The sequence below is a fragment of the Ooceraea biroi genome, chromosome 7, assembly GCF_003672135.1.
Source record: "Ooceraea biroi isolate clonal line C1 chromosome 7, Obir_v5.4, whole genome shotgun sequence".
NCBI lineage: Eukaryota > Metazoa > Arthropoda > Insecta > Hymenoptera > Formicidae > Ooceraea > Ooceraea biroi.
In genome coordinates this window covers 5,431,454-5,450,072 of record NC_039512.1, presented here as the reverse complement: position 1 = coordinate 5,450,072, position 18,619 = coordinate 5,431,454, and the positions used below count along the sequence as shown (strand labels likewise).

At 38.4% G+C, this 18,619-nt stretch overlaps 2 protein-coding genes and 1 long non-coding RNA gene across 4 annotated transcripts; 2 read left to right on the top strand and 1 right to left on the bottom strand.

The window, feature by feature from the left end:
• Positions 1 to 288: 288 nt before the first annotated feature.
• LOC105282023 (putative inhibitor of apoptosis) lies at positions 289 to 5,953 on the top strand. Of its 2 annotated transcripts, XM_011343676.3 has the most exons (9): positions 289 to 555; positions 619 to 1,149; positions 1,294 to 1,414; positions 1,571 to 1,768; positions 1,860 to 2,038; positions 2,152 to 2,289; positions 2,556 to 2,698; positions 2,786 to 3,036; positions 3,365 to 5,953. In XM_011343676.3, exons 2-9 carry the CDS (start codon positions 631 to 633, stop codon positions 3,553 to 3,555), a joined length of 1,740 nt encoding a protein of 579 aa, XP_011341978.2. In that variant the 5' UTR covers positions 289 to 555; positions 619 to 630; the 3' UTR covers positions 3,556 to 5,953. The 2 variants fall into 2 exon arrangements, with proteins under 2 accessions (XP_011341978.2, XP_011341977.2); XM_011343675.3 differs by having other exon boundaries at positions 289 to 1,149.
• Positions 5,954 to 7,255: 1,302 nt separating this feature from the next.
• LOC105282016 lies at positions 7,256 to 11,276 on the bottom strand. Its single transcript, XR_894414.3, has 2 exons — positions 8,998 to 11,276; positions 7,256 to 8,921 (listed from the first exon to the last, which is right to left on the bottom strand). It is a non-coding gene; the product is annotated as an uncharacterized LOC105282016 (long non-coding RNA).
• Positions 11,277 to 11,452: 176 nt separating this feature from the next.
• On the top strand, positions 11,453 to 18,123 carry LOC105282017 (putative inhibitor of apoptosis). The gene is made up of 3 exons (XM_011343668.3): positions 11,453 to 11,798; positions 15,615 to 16,448; positions 16,597 to 18,123. The coding sequence occupies exons 2-3, from the start codon at positions 15,660 to 15,662 to the stop codon at positions 17,008 to 17,010; spliced, it is 1,203 nt and encodes a 400-aa protein (XP_011341970.1). The 5' UTR covers positions 11,453 to 11,798; positions 15,615 to 15,659; the 3' UTR covers positions 17,011 to 18,123.
• Positions 18,124 to 18,619: the final 496 nt, after the last annotated feature.

The following is an 18,619-nucleotide window of genomic DNA, read 5'->3' as shown; positions in this document are numbered from 1 at the left end:
TTGTTTTTCAATAAGTTTTTCAATAAGAGCGTATTCGCAACGATCAGCATCGGACATCGCTAGTCATATAAAATTTGTTGATTTTTCGAACTCTTATAATTTAAACTACTTTAATTTGGAACGAGGAAGACGATAATGGCCAATAATTGTCGTCATACTTTAAATTAAATTTAAAACTGACTTAAAGCCGAGTCATATACGTGTAATCATTATCATTATCATTGTTTTTCAACATTTTCCTAGCCGCTTTCTGATTGGCGACGCCACCACATGCTCCCACAGGACAGGAGGAATAATTATCATGCGATAGCACTACTCAGCACATACTTCTTACGATACAATGTACACATTGTGCGTGTGACCGTTACGCCACTGACATTAACCGATACATTGCCCGAAGTGAGATTGACTGAAACAAAAGATTCCTCAACACTTTTATACATTTTCTATCGGATAATCAGTCAGTTGTGCCGTAACGTTTCTAATAACCTAAAGACGAAGTCGTCAGGATCGCTAGGTTAAAATGCAACAGTGTCCTCGTTGGATTTGCTCTCGGTAAGAACCATTCAGTTCGAGAATTCATCCGTCCTTAACATCCGTTAGTTCACATTCCGATAGCCCTTCACGAGTATGAACGTCGAAGAAAACAGACTCAGGACGTTCGGCGAATGGCCCGCGAATGCTGCGGTGGACGCGACGCGAATCGCGAAGGCCGGATTTTATTACACTGGACGCGGTCAGGAGGTGCAGTGTTTCATATGCGGCACGAGGATATCCGATTGGAACTACGGCGACCAAGCCATGGTCCGTCACCGGTTGGCCGAACCCGCTTGTCCCTTCGTCGTTGATCCAGTTGCTACGTGTAACGTTCCATACTTACCGGTGACAGCGAACGACGTCGCGGCCCGAACGACGGCGACGTCGCCGTCGTCGTCGTCACTGTCGGATCCGCAGCCTGACAATGACGCCGAGGACAATCCGGGTGTGACGCCGAGCCCGTCTGCTGCTGTACAAAACACGGAACTCGTTCAGGAGTATGGTACTGTTGCGCAGAGGCTACAGTCGTTCACTGGTTGGCCAATAGCTTCCGTCGTTTCACCGGTGGAGTTGGCTGAAGCTGGGTTTTACTATCGTAAACTTGCGGATATGGTAAGGAAACGATCAAGATAAGTGCTTACTAATATTTCTGTAAGCTTAATATGAGTTCGAGCTGTCTTTATTATTAAGATAGGATCCTGTATATTGTTCTGAGTGTCTTCAGTCTGGTATAACATCGTTTTGTACAAATAACAGGTGGAATGCGCATTTTGCAGAGGTGTTCTTATGAACTGGAAACTGGGTGACAATCCAGACAGAGTACACAGGGCACATTTTCCAAATTGTGATTTCTATATGAGACGAGAAATAGAAGATGGTACATTAGTATTTCAATATAATGCCTATAACAATCATAAATGTGCCTAATTTTATTTTACTTTAATTAGACACATTGACTGGTTTTGTATATATATCATATTTGTATATTATATTGGTTACATTGTTGACTGTAAGTTTCGTTCTCTCCTAACAGCTGTATCAGGATTAGACAACGTCACTATATTACCTGGCACAGGCACAGAAGCATCAAACTTAGGAATACAAATGCACATGGCACCTAGCAGACCGGAATATGCGACTTATGAAGCGAGATTACAGACCTACAAAAAATGGCCGGCACACATTAAACAAACCCCAGAAATGTTATCTGATGCTGGTTTCTACTATGTTGGTCAGAATCATATTTATTTTTTCTTAAAACATAGAACATTTATCTGATGAACGTTTGCTTTAGTAGCTGCTGTCTTATGCATTTTGCGCAGGATACAACGACCAAGTCAGATGTTTCCATTGCGATGGGGGACTCAGAGGTTGGGAACCAACAGATGACGTATGGGTCGAACATGCTCGGTGGTTTTCAAAGTGCGGTTACGTGATCCTCGTGCGTGGACAGAGCTTTATCCAACATTGTATAGATAATCGGCCACCCTTGGATTCTGCGGTAATTATCATCTATCTCTAATGTTCTAGGCAATTTTGTTGAAGCTACTGATATATACACACGTTTGCATAATACATGAGTAGTTTTTAAAATTTTGTTCGTTGCCCATGCAGATCTTGAACAGTGTGCCGGACGAAGAAAATGCAGACATTGCGGGAACTTCTGCTATGCCTAATTCCACAGGTGTACAACCTAACGAACCAGTACCGGATAGAACGATTAAACAGCTATTGAATACACTTCCAGCTCTAGTAAATATAATTATTTATCATATGCGATGATGAGTCAGAAGTTTGTTCACGTATTTCACGCGTAAAGATTAAAGATTAAGAAAGATTACAAATATTTCGTTATATTTTCTGCATCTAAATTTAAAATGTACTTAAAAATTGTTTGAAGGATGACAGTACAAATATTTTCTTAATATTATTTAAGTGTGAACAAATCTGTGATGATCACTGTATATTATATTCACTTATATATTTATAATAATCAATCTACATGTTCTCCGATATAGACCGCCCTTGAAGTTGGATTATCTATAGGTCGAGTAACGAGGGCGTTGATAAGAAGAATGCAGGACGTTGGCACACCTTATAAAAATGCCGAGCACCTTATAGAGGATGTTTTGCACGATCAACTTATGGAAGAGGATATAAGGTGCGTTGTTGAATCGCGACGTATATTACGCGATTAAAAATAATTGCCACCAAGTCATCATTGATAAAATGCACTTCTCTTACCTAGACTAGATAATAATGCTTCTAATTCATCGTCTCCTGAATTGATCAATCTGTTGGATGAAACTGCTACTGTACAAATGGCTGATCCCACAAATAATCCCGCGAGTCAGTCGAACGAAGCTACAAGCAATAGTGTACGATCAGATGTAAATCTGGATGATAATAGAGCCTACGAAAGTAACACGCAGGAATCTAATGCGCTCGTTGATAAAGACAAGCCCGAGGAGAAGAAACAGGATAATAAATCAGATATTAGTAAGTAATACCTAAATGCTACTTAGCTGTGATTTGATATTTCAAGCAGACTGCGAAATCATTACACGTCATATTCCTTGGAATTGTTTTATATTTTTATACACTTGATATCTCGACATAAGATGCATCGTTGAGCTTTTTATCAGTAAAAGTTTATCGCTTAAACCAACCAACGGACAGCACCTGCAATTCTCTTTTGTTCATAAAGACATAAAAAGTATATCTTTCACGTGCTCTACGTGTGCTTACATAATCTGATTTCCCAGAAATTCGAGATAACGGATAATCCCGTACTAAATGGAAGTTTGCGTAATTGTTTTGCTTTCAGCGGTTTTACGAGAGGAGAATAGGAAGCTGAAAGAGGCGCGTTTATGTAAGATTTGCATGGACCGCGATCTAGCCGTAGTATTCTTACCGTGTGGACACCTGGCAACGTGCATCTTCTGCGCTCCGTCTCTCACGTACTGTCCAATGTGTAGAGTGAAGATCAAAGCTAACGTTCGTATCTTCTTGTCTTAAATTGAATTGTACATTGTTAAGTAGGCTTCTGAAAGAATGTGATACGTATAGGGCGATTACGACTGGAAAAGCAAATTTACAAGAAAATGCTTTTGCTTTTCCATTTGTTTCAGAGATGACACGCTGCACCTTACCTATACATATGATACCTGTACATTATTATGTATATATATTTTGCGAATATCTTCATATTCGTCTTATTTTTAAATGACAATAATGTGAAGTGTTGCAAATTCATATTGTGTGACGAAATATCTCATTAATGATGTCTCATTAAATGTTGGCCGATTCTGTTAAAGACAATAATATCTTGATTTATCATTTGAATCATATTTGTATCGATAGAGATGATGCCTTTATTTTATTAGTAACGCAGTTTCTCAAAGATACATATCGTAAACAAAAAATATATATATATACATATATATCTATATATTTTTAATTATGGTAACAACTGATACACACGAGAAACGAAGCCTAATCAAGTTGCGAAAATTTTAATCGTTTCGATAGATTGAAATTGCTTGAAATATTTATTGGTTTTGAAATACGTTTTATATCTGTGCAAAGCGATGGTACAACTCACAAATATGATGTATTTTATTTCTATATACTTATCTGTATATTTAAAGTGCTGAGAAATTTTGTTATATACACACATGTGATACAGAGAGGCATAGATTTATCACTACTGAGACTAACAGTTTAATATATAACATTTATAATATACACACTCAGAGAGAGAGAAAGAGAGAGAGAGAGAGAGAGAAGTAGACAGCAGATAAACATATATACACGCACACATCATGTCCATACACATCCCTCAGGTATTAAAAGTATTGTAGAGTAAAAGTACCTTATTCGTTGAAATCTAGAAGAAGCTAAATGTTATTTATTTCGTGTTCATAATTATAAATAGGAATTTGTAGTTTCCAGGACGAGCCATGCGTTTAGGCGAGCGTTTAGCCTGACGTTACAATCGAGTAGAAAAGAGGAATTTAACTTTATTAATATTTGTAATTTATATATTAAAATAAGACTGGTATCGCGTAGTAGAATATAGAAAGAAGGCCAGAATATATAATGATCATTTTTTTCTCATGAATACACAATTAAAATTAAATAAAAAGGAATACAAAATTGTTGAATAATCCATTAGGTTTCAATGAGACGTTTTATTGAATTCAGGTTTTATTCTGCATCGATTGTGGCATATGATAATATTTAGATGAATTTAAAGTAAAGAGCTTGAATAAGTCCATATAGTCGAGCAAAAAGTTTGAAAGAGATCTATTTTAACAATAAAAAAATAATTGAAGAGGGGAAATAAGAGAAAAGAGAAATTATACTTAATTTCGTGTTTCAAAAGGATAGATATTTGTATTGAAGAAGACTGATGCATTTTGATGTCACTAATACTTTGATGCCATATGAAGAGGTTTACAGCAAAATTTTGCTCACAATTTTGTAACCTTATAAGAAATTCTGTTAAAGTAATAGGATCATATTAAATTAGATTTATATTTTATATTAATTCAATTTATTTATTTACTTTTGTTACATGGTATTGAATGTATATATATTTATAACTTTTTAAATATACACAAATTATTTATATTTTGCAGATTATTTTTACTTCCTATGTTACATGCGCTTTTAGTTATTAATGTATCATGAATTGCGTAAGATGCTTAAGATATTAATTTGCGTCTAATAATGTAGATTATAAAATAAAAATTGACGAGTTTCTTGGAGTTTCTTTGGAAAAAAATTAAAAGTTCCGGAAATCTGGTGATAACTGAGACATTGATATTTGATATTATTAAACATTTTTATATGTAAATAGATGTTATCACTGTCATTATTGGCATTGCAGAATGTGCTACAATACTGCTTATTGAACTTGGAGTTTATGTCCACGATAGTGCTTATATCAGTATTTTTATATAGCGGATAAAGTGACACATTAAATGAATTAATTAAATAAATGTAACACAAATATCACGTAATAGCGTTGCTTTTTAGCAATCAATAATTATGCTGGTATAACGAATAACAAATGATTATAAAATTCTTTAAAGTTGGACGAGTTCTTTTTACTATTAGACTATTACGTCACTTGAGGCAGGATATGAAAGAGACACAATTCTCATTCAGCACTAACTACGTCCCCGTTGGATAATGTGATAAAGACTACGTAAATTTAGTGTGTCAGAAATAATATATATATCAGAGATAGAGAATCTCCAAAGAGCTATTTACACACCACTGTTGCGCTTACCGTGGGTGAGTACAAATGTCACAATGTGAATAAACTATCAAGCATTAAATAACAATATGTACGATCTTGGCGCATAATAAATCTAGCAGAATAAATCCGCCGAAATTATCCAAAAAATGAGAAAAAAAAAAAGAAAAGATTAACGATTCCGTGTTTCACCGAATACAGATAAGATAATATGAATGTGATATCCCCGTATATCTGTATATCTGTGAAGCGAAAACTTCGATAATTGATTGTGTAAGCGGACGAAGTTCTGTACATGTCATTTGTGCACTTTATAAAATAAAAGAATTTCTTGAAACATTTTATTTTAATTCATTAATGATTATCATCACTCTAATGAGGCCGTGTTCCAGAACTTGATTACGTTGATTCAATAGTGGCTCAGATAACCAGGCATTTAATCGCATATATGTAACATAAGCGGACGATTTCTCTGAATGGTCTGAATGTCATCCAATTCTTATGTTAGTTGTGTCCTTAGCAAATGGATACTTGATAGCCCCTCTCTCAATCTCAGTTCTGCACATGCCAAACTCGATCTGATATCATCTTTTTATCTTTCCGCCTTTTTTTCGCCCTCTCATATAGAACTTGGGATCTTCAGGCAAGGATATTGGATTGCTTTTCCCGCTTTTTCCCAAATGACCGTCATTCAAGCCAGGCCAGTCCCTGCTCTCTCTGTCGCATCTAACAACAATAAGAAGTAAACAATAAAAATGCTGTCCCTTCCAACTAAAAGTGAGGATGAGTCCGATAATGGCACGTGTGTTGAGTCATTAGTTCGCCGAAAACCTAACGGACGTTAGAAGAAAGCGGGACGAAGAAGGGAGATTCCTGAAAAATGTGAAATCAACGAGTCAGAGAGATTCATTGGCCCTATTTGTCGAAATTCACTTTTTCCTACCTGACAATACTCACAGTACTCACAGAGATCAGAAGAAGACGACGAGCGGCACCAGTAGCTCTCTGTACGTAACGGGAAGGACGACACAAGTGATAGTAGGCAACGTAACGATTGCAGTTGGTTGTTCATCGCAAGAGCAGTTGTTAATCATCAATAGATTATACAATTCCTAGAGGTGGGTTAAAGTAGGAAGCAGAGAAGGAGAAAGCAAAAATATGTGAATATGCATTCCTCCCACTTGTCTCTTATCGCATTTCGCTTCCCCGCACATGTACTTATCATCATATGGAACGTGACTTATCGCGGAGTTTTACGAATCTCCGTCTGTCTTTCTCTCTTCTCTCTCTCTCTCTCTCTTTTCCTTTCTCTAACGAGCTTTTCCTTTGTTTCATTTCCGCTCGGATGGAGAGTGATGCAAACGGAAATTATAAAACACAGACACACTGTGTCACGCATACTGTCGTTTTTTTCCTTTTTCTCTCTTTTACAAAGGTACATAGAAGATTTTCTTTGCTTTTTCTCTCTCTCTCTCTCATACTTCGTGGTCTTTCGTTCATTCTTCTTTCAGATGGTGGACTTCCGTTGTACTCTGAGATCACTCTGCCTCGTGATAATCTGTTTCACGAGCGAGGCAGATGTGACGCTTTCAGCCGGCCATGCTGATGTAATTCTTAACAACGGCAGCTGACTCCTCGGGATCCCACAAGGCTTCAAGGAACTCACGACAGGACAGCGACTTTCACGTGCCGAACCCTCCTCGAAATATCAATCTGAATTTTCCACTCTTGCGGAAACATTTCGTCGCTCATTCTAGCATGTCGAAAGGCACTTTTCTGGTACTTAGCGATTACTTTGCGTATAAAGATATATTTCATGCTTCCAGGTGCTCTTATCGCGCGCTACGCAGGACATTAATGTTTCTTCTGTGGACAATTCACAATTCCTTTCTTATATTTTATTCCTCTATTATTTTATGTTATGTTTATTTGCTGAGAACCTGCCAATATATATTAGATTTCCTATTGTGTGACATATTTTCTTACAGATGAAGTCTGTTCTAAACCGAAAGATAGATAACACACATAGGGAATGGACCAAAAAGAGATTGAAAACATTTTATAAAACTCGCTATGCAGCTTTTATAGATATTAGCTCGACAGTTTGTATATTGCATCTACGTGCAAATATGTGAGTTGCAATAGTTCGACGAATGGTACGATTGTTCATAGATAATACGGATTGCGTGACCACTCTTAGGATTTCATGATAATCATGACATTTTTACCTGCGTAAGGGTACCTGCCTGAAACTATCTCGTCAGGGAGGTCTCGCACAAATCTTTGAAAAGTATAAACTAGAGAATGAATGGAATGCAGAATGAAATGAAAGGCATTTTAGAGCCACTAATAGTCTGAATCATAGAAAACTGAAAAATATACGTAATCTCTTCGATGAAGAAATCACGATTTGATTAGCAGGATTCAGATGCAAGATGCTGCTCGGCAACTTAATAAGTGCGAAACATCCGTCATATATCTATACAAGGAGAGGTGATTGCTGACTTTTATGACATGACATGACCCGAGTCACACCCACAGAAGAAGGAATCATTGATTGCAGTTGATTTCATTTTACTCAGTGTCAGTGATGCAACAATGTGTTATTATTGTGACGGTATACCGTACAAATGGCAGTCGACAGATGAACTTACGTAAGAGCACGTAAAGTGGTTCTCCAACTATACGTTCATTACAGGATTAATAAAAAATAGAAAGAAACAAAAGAAAGAAGAAAAAAGAAATTAAAAGAGAAGATCTTGTTTTCTCTTTTGATTTTTATTTAATATGTGTATGTTAGAGTCTATGTCTTTATACAGAATAATTTATTCTTGCTTGATATGACGTCATCATTCATTAATGCAACATAACGCAATACTCATCATGCATCATGCATCATCAAGTTTACATGAAGCGTCGTAAACGGAAATACAGAAGTGTACTTTTGATATACAAACGTGACTGTCATCCTTCTATCTTTATCATACATCGAAACATACGTTTTCTGTTCCTCCACGCGAACTGTCTTAATATCAACGCGATTGCGTAGATAACGTAGTTGAAGTGTTATCAACATCAAACAGAAATTTTGCGAATTTATATTTTGTTGTTTTATAAACTTATAAAAATTATAAAAAATTATAAACTTATTAAAAAATATATAAAATTTGTTTTTTTACAAAATTATGTTTTACCTGTCATATTCTCCAAAATTCCATGGATGTCTGGATGTATGAATAAAAATCAAATGTTAAGACATAACTGTAAAGACAAAAATTGTCTCTACTTTATTCAAGGACTCTAGTAATCCCGCAGCGCTTTTGAATAGAAGATCAGCATCCGGGTGATTGAAAGCCCCAACATTGCTGAGCCCTTTTTAATGTCGAAAAAACTGTCTTCGTGGACTGGAATGTCGTGAGCCGACTAACCCTCCACGGGCCTGGGGAGCCCTTAACTATCCCTTCTCATGGGTTCAAAGGACCCGCAGCCATAAGTTTTACGTGACCTTGAAGACTATAGGCGCCTTCTTACTTCATTCATTGCTAGAAACCATCCATTACCACACTGAGAAAAATATCCGATTATAATGTATAGTGGAGTAACTAGTAGTATACTATTAGCATATAGTATGATTAGTAGTACCATTAATTTCCATTTGCATTTCTCTCACTATTTCTTCGCCCGTTTCGACTGTCGATTTGCGATAAAAAGATGCTACGCTACCAGAAACGTTAATAATATTTCAGCAGATATTTTGCAACGTTGTCGCAAACACCTTTCTAATATTGCGCGCAAGTTAAATTATAGAACGTGATACATGAGAATATTTCTCATGCTACATTAATATTAAAATGTGTGTTATACGCGCAATTCTAGAAACAAGTTTCCTTTTTTTAAAAAAGTATTTTAAACTTGTGTCCCTGAGAATTTGAATCACACAGTGACGCAGAATTTACACGCGGCGCAGCTATACAAAAAGCATCTTCTCAGAAACCGCGATCTAAATTGCCCCGTCTAAATGCGTAGAATTCAACACCGCCGTCTGTTCCAAGCGACAGATAAATTTCGGGGGAGTTATCGTGACATTTAGCACGAGTCAATTAAGCGATAAGATAACGATATACTATTTTTTATACCGTTATTCTCGCGGATCGAATTATACAGAGATTTAAAGTCACTTTCCCAGCGAGCAAATAATGAAAGCGGAAGAGAGAGAGAGTCATGCTCTCGCGATCAAGACATATATATGTGTGTGTGTGTGTGTGAGAGAGTTGCATATTTCGTTCTCAAATGTCACGAAATCTTATCCGGCACAAAAGCGAGACATCGCTATGTGGAACCTCTCTGTCGAAGAGGAAAACCATATCTTTAAGTAGGTAGTAGATCTCCTCTCGCCCCATAGTTCCCAGAACCTCCCGGGTCCCCCATTGAAACCGTTTGCGCATTCCATTCCCAGGGCGGGGAGACGAGACTAGACTAGACCTACCGCTATGTTCAGCACGCTAGGGGTGCGTCTGATAGAACTGCCGACATCGTTCGAAATTCCGCTCCTCGCTGCTGCGCGAACGCAGCAGCGGAACGATCGCTGCGGCCGCATCGCATGGTGCGCGAAATTTTTGACGGCGAGTGCGCTACATATACGCCGTGACGCGTATCAGCGAAATCGGCGACGGCGGCGACCTTTCGCTCGCGGCCTTCCCTTCGCGCCGCCATTGGCGCGTCCGCACTCGACACGCGTGGGTACCAGACCTATCCGACCGCGACGACCAGTACCGTCGTGAGACGGGTATGGCGCCAGGAAGAAGTCTTTGTCCTTTCTTCTTGTCGGTTAACATTTATATAGGGTCTTTTATATATTTATGTATATTATATAATTTGAAGTTTGCTAGAACAATTTGAAGAGAGGTCTGATCAGCTGATCTGTGTATTCTTTCTGCTGCATCCGAAGCGTTGGAGTAATGTAATCCTGTTTTATGCTCCAAGTGATTGTTACATTATACAATAAAAATTTGATCCACGTAAATTAGACATTCAAGATAATTTGTTTTAACAAAAATCAAGATTGTCTTTGGTCAAATAAGTAGGCGATGTTTCAACATATGGTGTTCTATAAATATTTATAATTAATATTTCAACATTTCAACACTTTATTAAAATTTTGATATTTAAATGTAAAATACATGTCATAGGAAAGAGAAGAAAACTAACAACATTAATTTCTATATCTAACATTCTGCGCAAGTAAAAAAGATATGTAATTTAGAATAATCTAAAAATAGACGTAGAGAAGACAGAAAATGATACCGTAATTTTTTAATTTATTAAACATAGTACTTTCGTCGAAGTAGAAGGCAGAAGGGCGGGGCAGGATCCGAGACTGATCGAGCTCGCTGTGCGAGCGACTAGTTACGTCATTGGATAAGAGAGAGACGGGCAACCCGGTGGGAATGCGGGCGCCCGATGCCGATGACGCCGGCTGCCTTTCGTGCTATAGTATATTTATGCTCACGTGCCGGGGCGACACACCAATGGGGGGAGCATTTGTGTGTGTAGGTTCTAGACGAAAGTGGGGGAACTGCCAGCCGCCATCTTTGAGGCTGTATCCTACACTTCTACCAGCGTAGCACCAGTGCTGCTCACATAGTATTCACGAGCAGTCTGTCGAGTCTACCTCGAGTTTCTCCGCGAACGCACGTCGATCAGGCTATCGTTCGTGCTTGGCGTTGCTCCGATGTTCCGTGACGCGTGATCGTCACGGTGATTCGTCGTGATTCGCGAATAACCGTTTCCCGTTTCACCGGTGCGCAAATATACTTGCGTTACGTAAAGTTACATCGATGTGTGCGAGAGGTGTTCGTTGAACAAACAAACACGATAGGCGTAAAAAGGGAACAAGAAGGGAAGCTGAACGATCGAGCCGAAGGACGCTCGTCAGGGAAACCACACGTAAAGCCATTCGCGGTTTTCGCAACTGTCCCATCGAGATTCAATTTGGGTGAGTCTTTACGTTACGTGAATCGTTGCCCGACGTATCTCGTATCTCACGCTCGAGTACGCGGAACCTGCGTGAAAAATTGAAATAATAAAGTAGCACAAGCGCGTTGATATAAATAAAGTCGCCCGCGATAGCACTGGCTGATAGCGCTTTGTGATTCGATCGACGTTTGTTTACTACATCCTTCCCCCTCCTGCCCCCACCCCCTCCCCCTCTCCCCCAGCGTGCCCTTTGGCGTAGCGGCGTTGTTTCTTATCTGTCGGCTTGGGTGTGTCTACACTTGCGATATGTTCGAAACGATAAGCAGCGGAACGGTGTCACATTTAGCAGTAAAACGAAAGCTTGGTCGGCACGGTATTAACAAAAGTCGAGAGCAACGGGAAGTAATGGACGAACACGTAGCCGTATGGCGCCAGGTGTTCATGCACGACGATATACATATGCCTTTCTTACAGTTTAATATTGCGGCGAATCGCGATCTCAAAAATGAAACCGTTTGATCAGAATTTCGATTTTTCGTCGGTTAGATTACGTGCGCTGAGAGACGATGAAAACTAGTGACCCTCTAATAAGAGTCTGGCCATAGAGCGATTTGGTCAAAATCGTGCGAGAGAGAAAGATATATATATTCGCTAAGAATGCGCCACGCACGCGCTACAGATAGTCCACGATACATTTTAATATATACTGTATATACTGTAGTATATACTGATTAAAATAGATTAGAGGGTCTCTAATGAAAACCAAACGAATGTAAAGATAATTTTCGCGCACTCACACAGAAGGAATAATTAAAGAGATTTTAATTGTGTAAATTATATAATATCATGTAATTTCATAAGACACATTGAAATATGAATGTAACATATTTTTTTGGAACTTTTTTGAATGAGTAAGAAGGATTTTATTAAATCTCATTTACAGAGATCCAGTTACTGATGTTCGTTGTTAGTATTGGTAACTCGCTCGACTTTTCGAATGTAGGGTGTCTGGCGTCAGGCGCCATGTCGCGGCTTTCTTCTCATTTGGTTTCGCACGTAAAGTGTGGCCAAAGCATGGGTATCTCACCTTTTCCATTCACCTATTTTCTATTCTTCTGTGGCAATACTTCACAGTTTTTCGACTTCTAGCATTCTTTACGGCTAGACCGACATGAATGCGACTTTTTGGAAGTTGCTACTTTCGCCCTTGTGGGTTTGCGCTTTTGAAGATTTAATTCCACAGATATTTTACCTGAAGTGTTTAATTGGATTAGGACTTTATCCTCTCTTTTTTTTTAAGTTAAGATAAGGTTACTTGATCGATCTAGTCCTTATCATCTATCTCTTTTTGTTGTAACCTAATACGATAAATTTTATTAATCATCGTATGCTTTACTGGAAAGAAATAATTATTGTTCTTCTTGCACACGCTATCGCGAGCGCATTCCACAAATGTTGATTAGCGATAATTGTATTTAATTAGGTTAAACAATTCGAGAGAATTATGGAATGTCTATCCATTAGATTGATTATAAATTCAACATTAAAGTAAGCACTTAATTATGAATATTTTTACGTCATTCTGCATTCCATTTTTTGGAACGATTTTATTATTTTATGCAACAATTTCCAGAGAAATAAAGATTAGATTAAATTGCAGGAAGTTAATTCCTTGTCGTCAGTAGAATCAACTTTCGATCTTCCGGCGGTAAGCAATATTTCCGCCGTGCCTTGTTGCCAGTTCCCCGCGACTGAATAAAGCATACGCGAGAGGTTAAAGGAAAAGTTCTACGTCGATGTCATTTTGTAATTCACCGAATGATAAGTGGTACCGCTGGTACAGCTCACGCGCTTAGCACGAACGTGTACTTCGGTCGCGTTTCGATGCGTCATTTGCGGTATATCAGTATGTTATTATAAGCCTTGCACACAGAGAGGCTTTGTCAGGCTATTTTTCTACGGAACTAAAATTGGTTTTTAACGAACAATCGATTGTGACGGGCAAAGTACGGATAGTTTACGAATCGGAAACAATAGAAAACAAATAACGTCTCGCGAATCGAGATTAAAACATTAATAATCCTTATCATGTACTTGAAACATTTGAATATTAAGAGAGATTAGCTATTGTACAAAAATATGTCGTTTAATCAGAGTACAATCGAAATTTATTCGCGAATCGGCATGCATCATCATGCATTCTACTGACACCCTGTATATCGTGACATTTATCTCGATTTTTGAGCGGCGTCCTCGCGGAGTGCACGAGCGAGTCAAATAAGGAGAAGAAAGATCGGGTACGGGAGAAACTCGTGTGGGCGATAGTCGAGAAGTCGTTGCATGGCGTGCAACAACGGATGACTCGATTCTTCTCGATTCTTGATACACATATGGATGCTTTCCGTCATCGTGATCAAGGCGTTTCCTTTCTGATGTCGTCAATGCATACGGAATTCCGAGAAGTTAGCAAGTCAGGAATCTACCATGAACTCTGGTTATCAGTATCGTAGCGATAGTTCACGAAAACCGGCGTTATCGCACGAGAAGACATTCTTACTGTTCATTCGAAAAATAACATTATTATTTCAAACACGCAGATCAATTTTTTCCGAAGCAAAATTTACGAACGATTAAAATATTTTAACACGAGTTTCATATTTTTATCTAAACTTTCTAATTTTGAGCCTGTTATTATAATACAATAAAATGTGCGCTATTTCTGAATAATGTCTCGTTATCTCCCTGAGTTTTCGTCCGAACTTTTATCTTGTAAGATTTATGTAAAGATAAGGATGAAAACTCGTTACCTAAAAGGGACAAGAACCTGAGAGTTCAACTCACTCCTTGGAACGCGGCGTTCCGCGTAATGCAATAAGAGGAGCATAAATAGAGGCCGCGCGTTAGCGGCAACGTTGCATTCGGCGGTATATAGTCAGTGCCGCAGCTGACGGCTATTTCTTTCTGTGTTGGATCAAGCGAGTTTCTTCAAACTTATGACAACGGCTTCGTCGGTTTAATACTCAAGGTATACGTGCACGTATATTGGCTATGCGCAAATGTGCGTTCTCTTTAATGTGTATATTGTACGATTAATCGCGTGTGGTTGCACGATAAGATTTGTGGAACCTACACAAAGAAAGAATTCAGCAGTAAACGAATCGGCCAGCTACTCTCATTTTTGCCTCGATTTCTTCTGCAATTGAAATATTTCCCGCAGCACGGAATAATACCATAACAGAAGGAATCGTGTCTCCCTAATCAATATCTTCCTAAAAATAATATTTGTTCGATTAGCTATCGCATGGCTTCACCATGAGACATTCGTTGCTACATATCCCGTGTGCGCGAATCATAAGATAGTGTTGTTAGATGGCGCGGAATCATTCCACGCGGTAGGTCGATGCGCATTAGCGAGCTGCGCATTTGATTACATGTCCGCTTTGAGGGACACGTATTTCGCCTGTGTTCGATTATTATCAAACTGACACCACTACTCGCACTTTGTTTTGTTCAACATTGCGAATGGGGCGGAATAACGTTGCTAGTGCTGATGGCAACTGACGGAACACAGTTTTCTTAATTGTAACTAAGAAATATTTTTATTATTCTCATTAATAATACGTGTGCAAGCCGTTGGAAACGAAAGTAATAATAAATCATCGCTGAAAATAAAATTTGTAAGGTTTGAATTTAAAAGGATTTTCTTGAAGAAAAATTCAATTTTAATCTAGATGTATTGACAAGCTAAGCATACACGATCGCCGACGAATCGGTAAACACACATTCACGTGTCATAATGAAATATCTCTTCTAACGTGTTCTTTCTTCTTTACAGATTCACAATAACGGAGCAACATACACGCTATAAGCATATTATAAGATGACGACTGATTGCATTGAGCGTTACATCTTCCCCCAAAATCTGTCGAGTCCGCTCTTGGGAACTCATTTCACTATCGACGAGCTGGATGAGGTTGGCACTCACGATTATCGGTTTGAATCGGTCCGTCTGCAGAGCTACAAAGATTGGCCGTGCCCATGGATGAAGCCGGAACGACTCGCCGCGGCTGGATTTTATTATACGGGCGAGAGCGACAAAGTAAAGTGTTTCGAATGCTCAGTAGAGATATGCCAATGGCAAAGAGATGACAATCCGATGGTCGATCATCACCGATGGTCTGGCAAGTGCCGATTTGTTCGCAACGTTCCTTGTGGCAATGTTCCAATTGGTGCGGATCCTACCACAATCCCGGCACCTTCTCCGAAAGGCAAAGACGTGTGTGGACCATACGGAATGGTGTACATGCCTTTTTCCGGCCCAGATCATGATCTGGATTTTGAGGAAACAATGAAATTCAATTTAAACAGTATCGGTGCCGTGAGACCGAAATATCCCGAGTACGCCAGTTATGATGCGAGACTGCGTACTTTTGAAACCTGGCCGATATCGATGAGACAGGATAAGGCAGAATTAGCGTCTGCTGGCTTCTATTACACAGGAAATAGTGATCAAACTTTGTGCTATCACTGCGGAGGAGGGTTGAAAAACTGGGAGCCCAATGATGAGCCTTGGCAACAGCATGCCGCATGGTTCAAACATTGTCCCTATTTGCTTACGGTCAAAGGCAGAGATTTCGTGAACAAGGCAATTGGGAAAACCTGTTACAAGGTTAGAAAAGCTTGTTCGAATATTTCACGCGTAATTAAAGATGTATTTATATTTAATTATAAATTATACCATTTTTAAATATGTGTTTCGACGAGTACAAATGCCTGTTGCGTTAGAGTTTTATAATCTCGAATTACTTATGTTCCAGGATTCTCTCAAATCATTCACCGCTGGTGAACTACACGAGGCGCAGATGCAAAGTGGGCTTTTGGCGAGAGCAAATTCTGAGACCTCTCTTGCTTCCGGAGATACCGGTATTGAGAGTATAGGATCCGCAGCCGAGGCAGGCAGTGTCGAGGGCAGTATCGAGAGCAGTGTCGAGAGCGGTATCGAGAGCGGCATCAAGGGTAGTATTAAGGAGTCACCAGTTGTTAAGGCGCATACCGATAAACAATTCGATAAAGACGCAAGGATGTGCAAGATCTGCTACAGCAGGGAATTACGAATGGTTTTCATACCATGCGGTCACTTGTTGACCTGCGCAGAATGCTCGAAAAACATGAAAATATGCGGTGTGTGTCGTAAGCCCGTGAAAGTTACTTTACAAGCGTACATCCCATAATTACCTTACCCTATCCTTGTAACAAATCACCTACGAATTCTATATACTATTTTCTATTCACTATCATTGAAGACTGATAGAAGACAAGAACATAAGAGGAAACAAAACTAGATGACATGACTCGTGTGTAGCATACTGGTCCGCAGGTACAAACTATTTGACGTTAATAATCTTGTTAACGACATTGTTAACTTGTAAAGTTCAAATAGGAGAGATCATAGGAGGAAGACTGTGCTGTAACACTGATGTGATGAATATACTTTGTATGATCGTTGTACATGTAATAAGTGTTTCCATGTCGCGGATATATGGGATATGTATAATCGGTATTAGATGCATTGTTAGTCGATGTGTGAAATATCACATGTGACATATCACAAATTTTCCATACTGTAACTGTTAAATAGCACATATTTAAGGCATTTGGAATTCCTCCTGTAGTTATATCGGGTTATAACGTTATAGAAGCGAAAGAACATTTTGTCAATCCTTCGTGTACCACAGGATGAAAATCGAAAGAAAGTCCGACTGAGAAAGATCAGGAGCCTTAATATACACGGGTCAGATTATTAAAATTACGAGGTAAATAGATTGTACCTGCAGCGGAACGTGTACGTTGCTATTTGAACAGTTTTGATTTCATATTTATTTACGATGCAATATATATTTGCTGAAAAACAAAAAAATGAGGCGATGACGAGATGAAAGAGACAAAGCTGCGCCATTGTACGCGAGTACAAATAGCACAACACGGCACGAAGTCTAGTCATTAGAAGTATATAATGTGTAATACGTTTTCTCGATCATCTTCTTCATCATCAATTAATCATTTCCTACGGCCTAGCTCTATCTTACTTTTTGTTGCTAATAATTTTGATCAGTTTAAAATCAATCATTCTCTTTCTGTATTCTTTATAATGATGTGTAAGATAATCTCTTGCTATAGTTTCTACAGGTATATATATATAGTAACTCGTCTCGCATTAGACGCGTTCATTGTTCATAAGTGTAAAATATGTAACTCTATGTCGAATATTGTTAATTTAAGCAAACCAGAGTGATAATTGATAAAGTGAACGTTGGTAAAATAAACTTGTAATTTTCAGTTTCAAGGCTTCTTTCATTACAGCATTACACAATTTAGTTGGAAAACACAAGTAATATTCCGACATTGTGATCAAATATAATTGCAGTACATTTCTTCAAGAATTTCTTTAAGAACTTGAAGAAATTCATTAATTGAAGGAATTTAATATAAGCATTGTCATGCATTTTTTTGTGGGCTACAAATAACAAATTAAATTTAGTAATCCTAAGATTAAGGAAGAAAAGCGCATTTATATCTGGTAGCGTTTAAAAGGCGTAGCTTGTAGTATTGATGGATATTTTCGATTTCTTTCACAGAAAGATTGGTGTTCCGTAAGGTAAACTCTAAACTGTGTATTTATGCAAAATTAAGGCTAAAACATCTATTTTGCCGCAATTCCACATGTGTGAATGAGTTGAATTACGTTTATAAAAATCAAGATTCGAAGTTTATATCCATAAAGTGATTATATAAACGGGAAAATTTCGTTTTTCATGAGTTTATATTAAATGCATATAATAG

Bases quoted from the DNA above. Each gene is read 5' to 3' on its own strand.
- LOC105282023 (XM_011343676.3), top strand. From the start codon at position 631: ATGAACGTCGAAGAAAACAGACTCAGGACGTTCGGCGAATGGCCCGCG. The intron at 1,150-1,293 runs GTAAGGAAACGA...TACAAATAACAG, and splicing joins ATCGTAAACTTGCGGATATG to GTGGAATGCGCATTTTGCAG. The intron at 2,039-2,151 runs GTAATTATCATC...TTGCCCATGCAG, and splicing joins GGCCACCCTTGGATTCTGCG to ATCTTGAACAGTGTGCCGGA.
- LOC105282017 (XM_011343668.3), top strand. From the start codon at position 15,660: ATGACGACTGATTGCATTGAGCGTTACATCTTCCCCCAAAATCTGTCG. The intron at 16,449-16,596 runs GTTAGAAAAGCT...CTTATGTTCCAG, and splicing joins TTGGGAAAACCTGTTACAAG to GATTCTCTCAAATCATTCAC.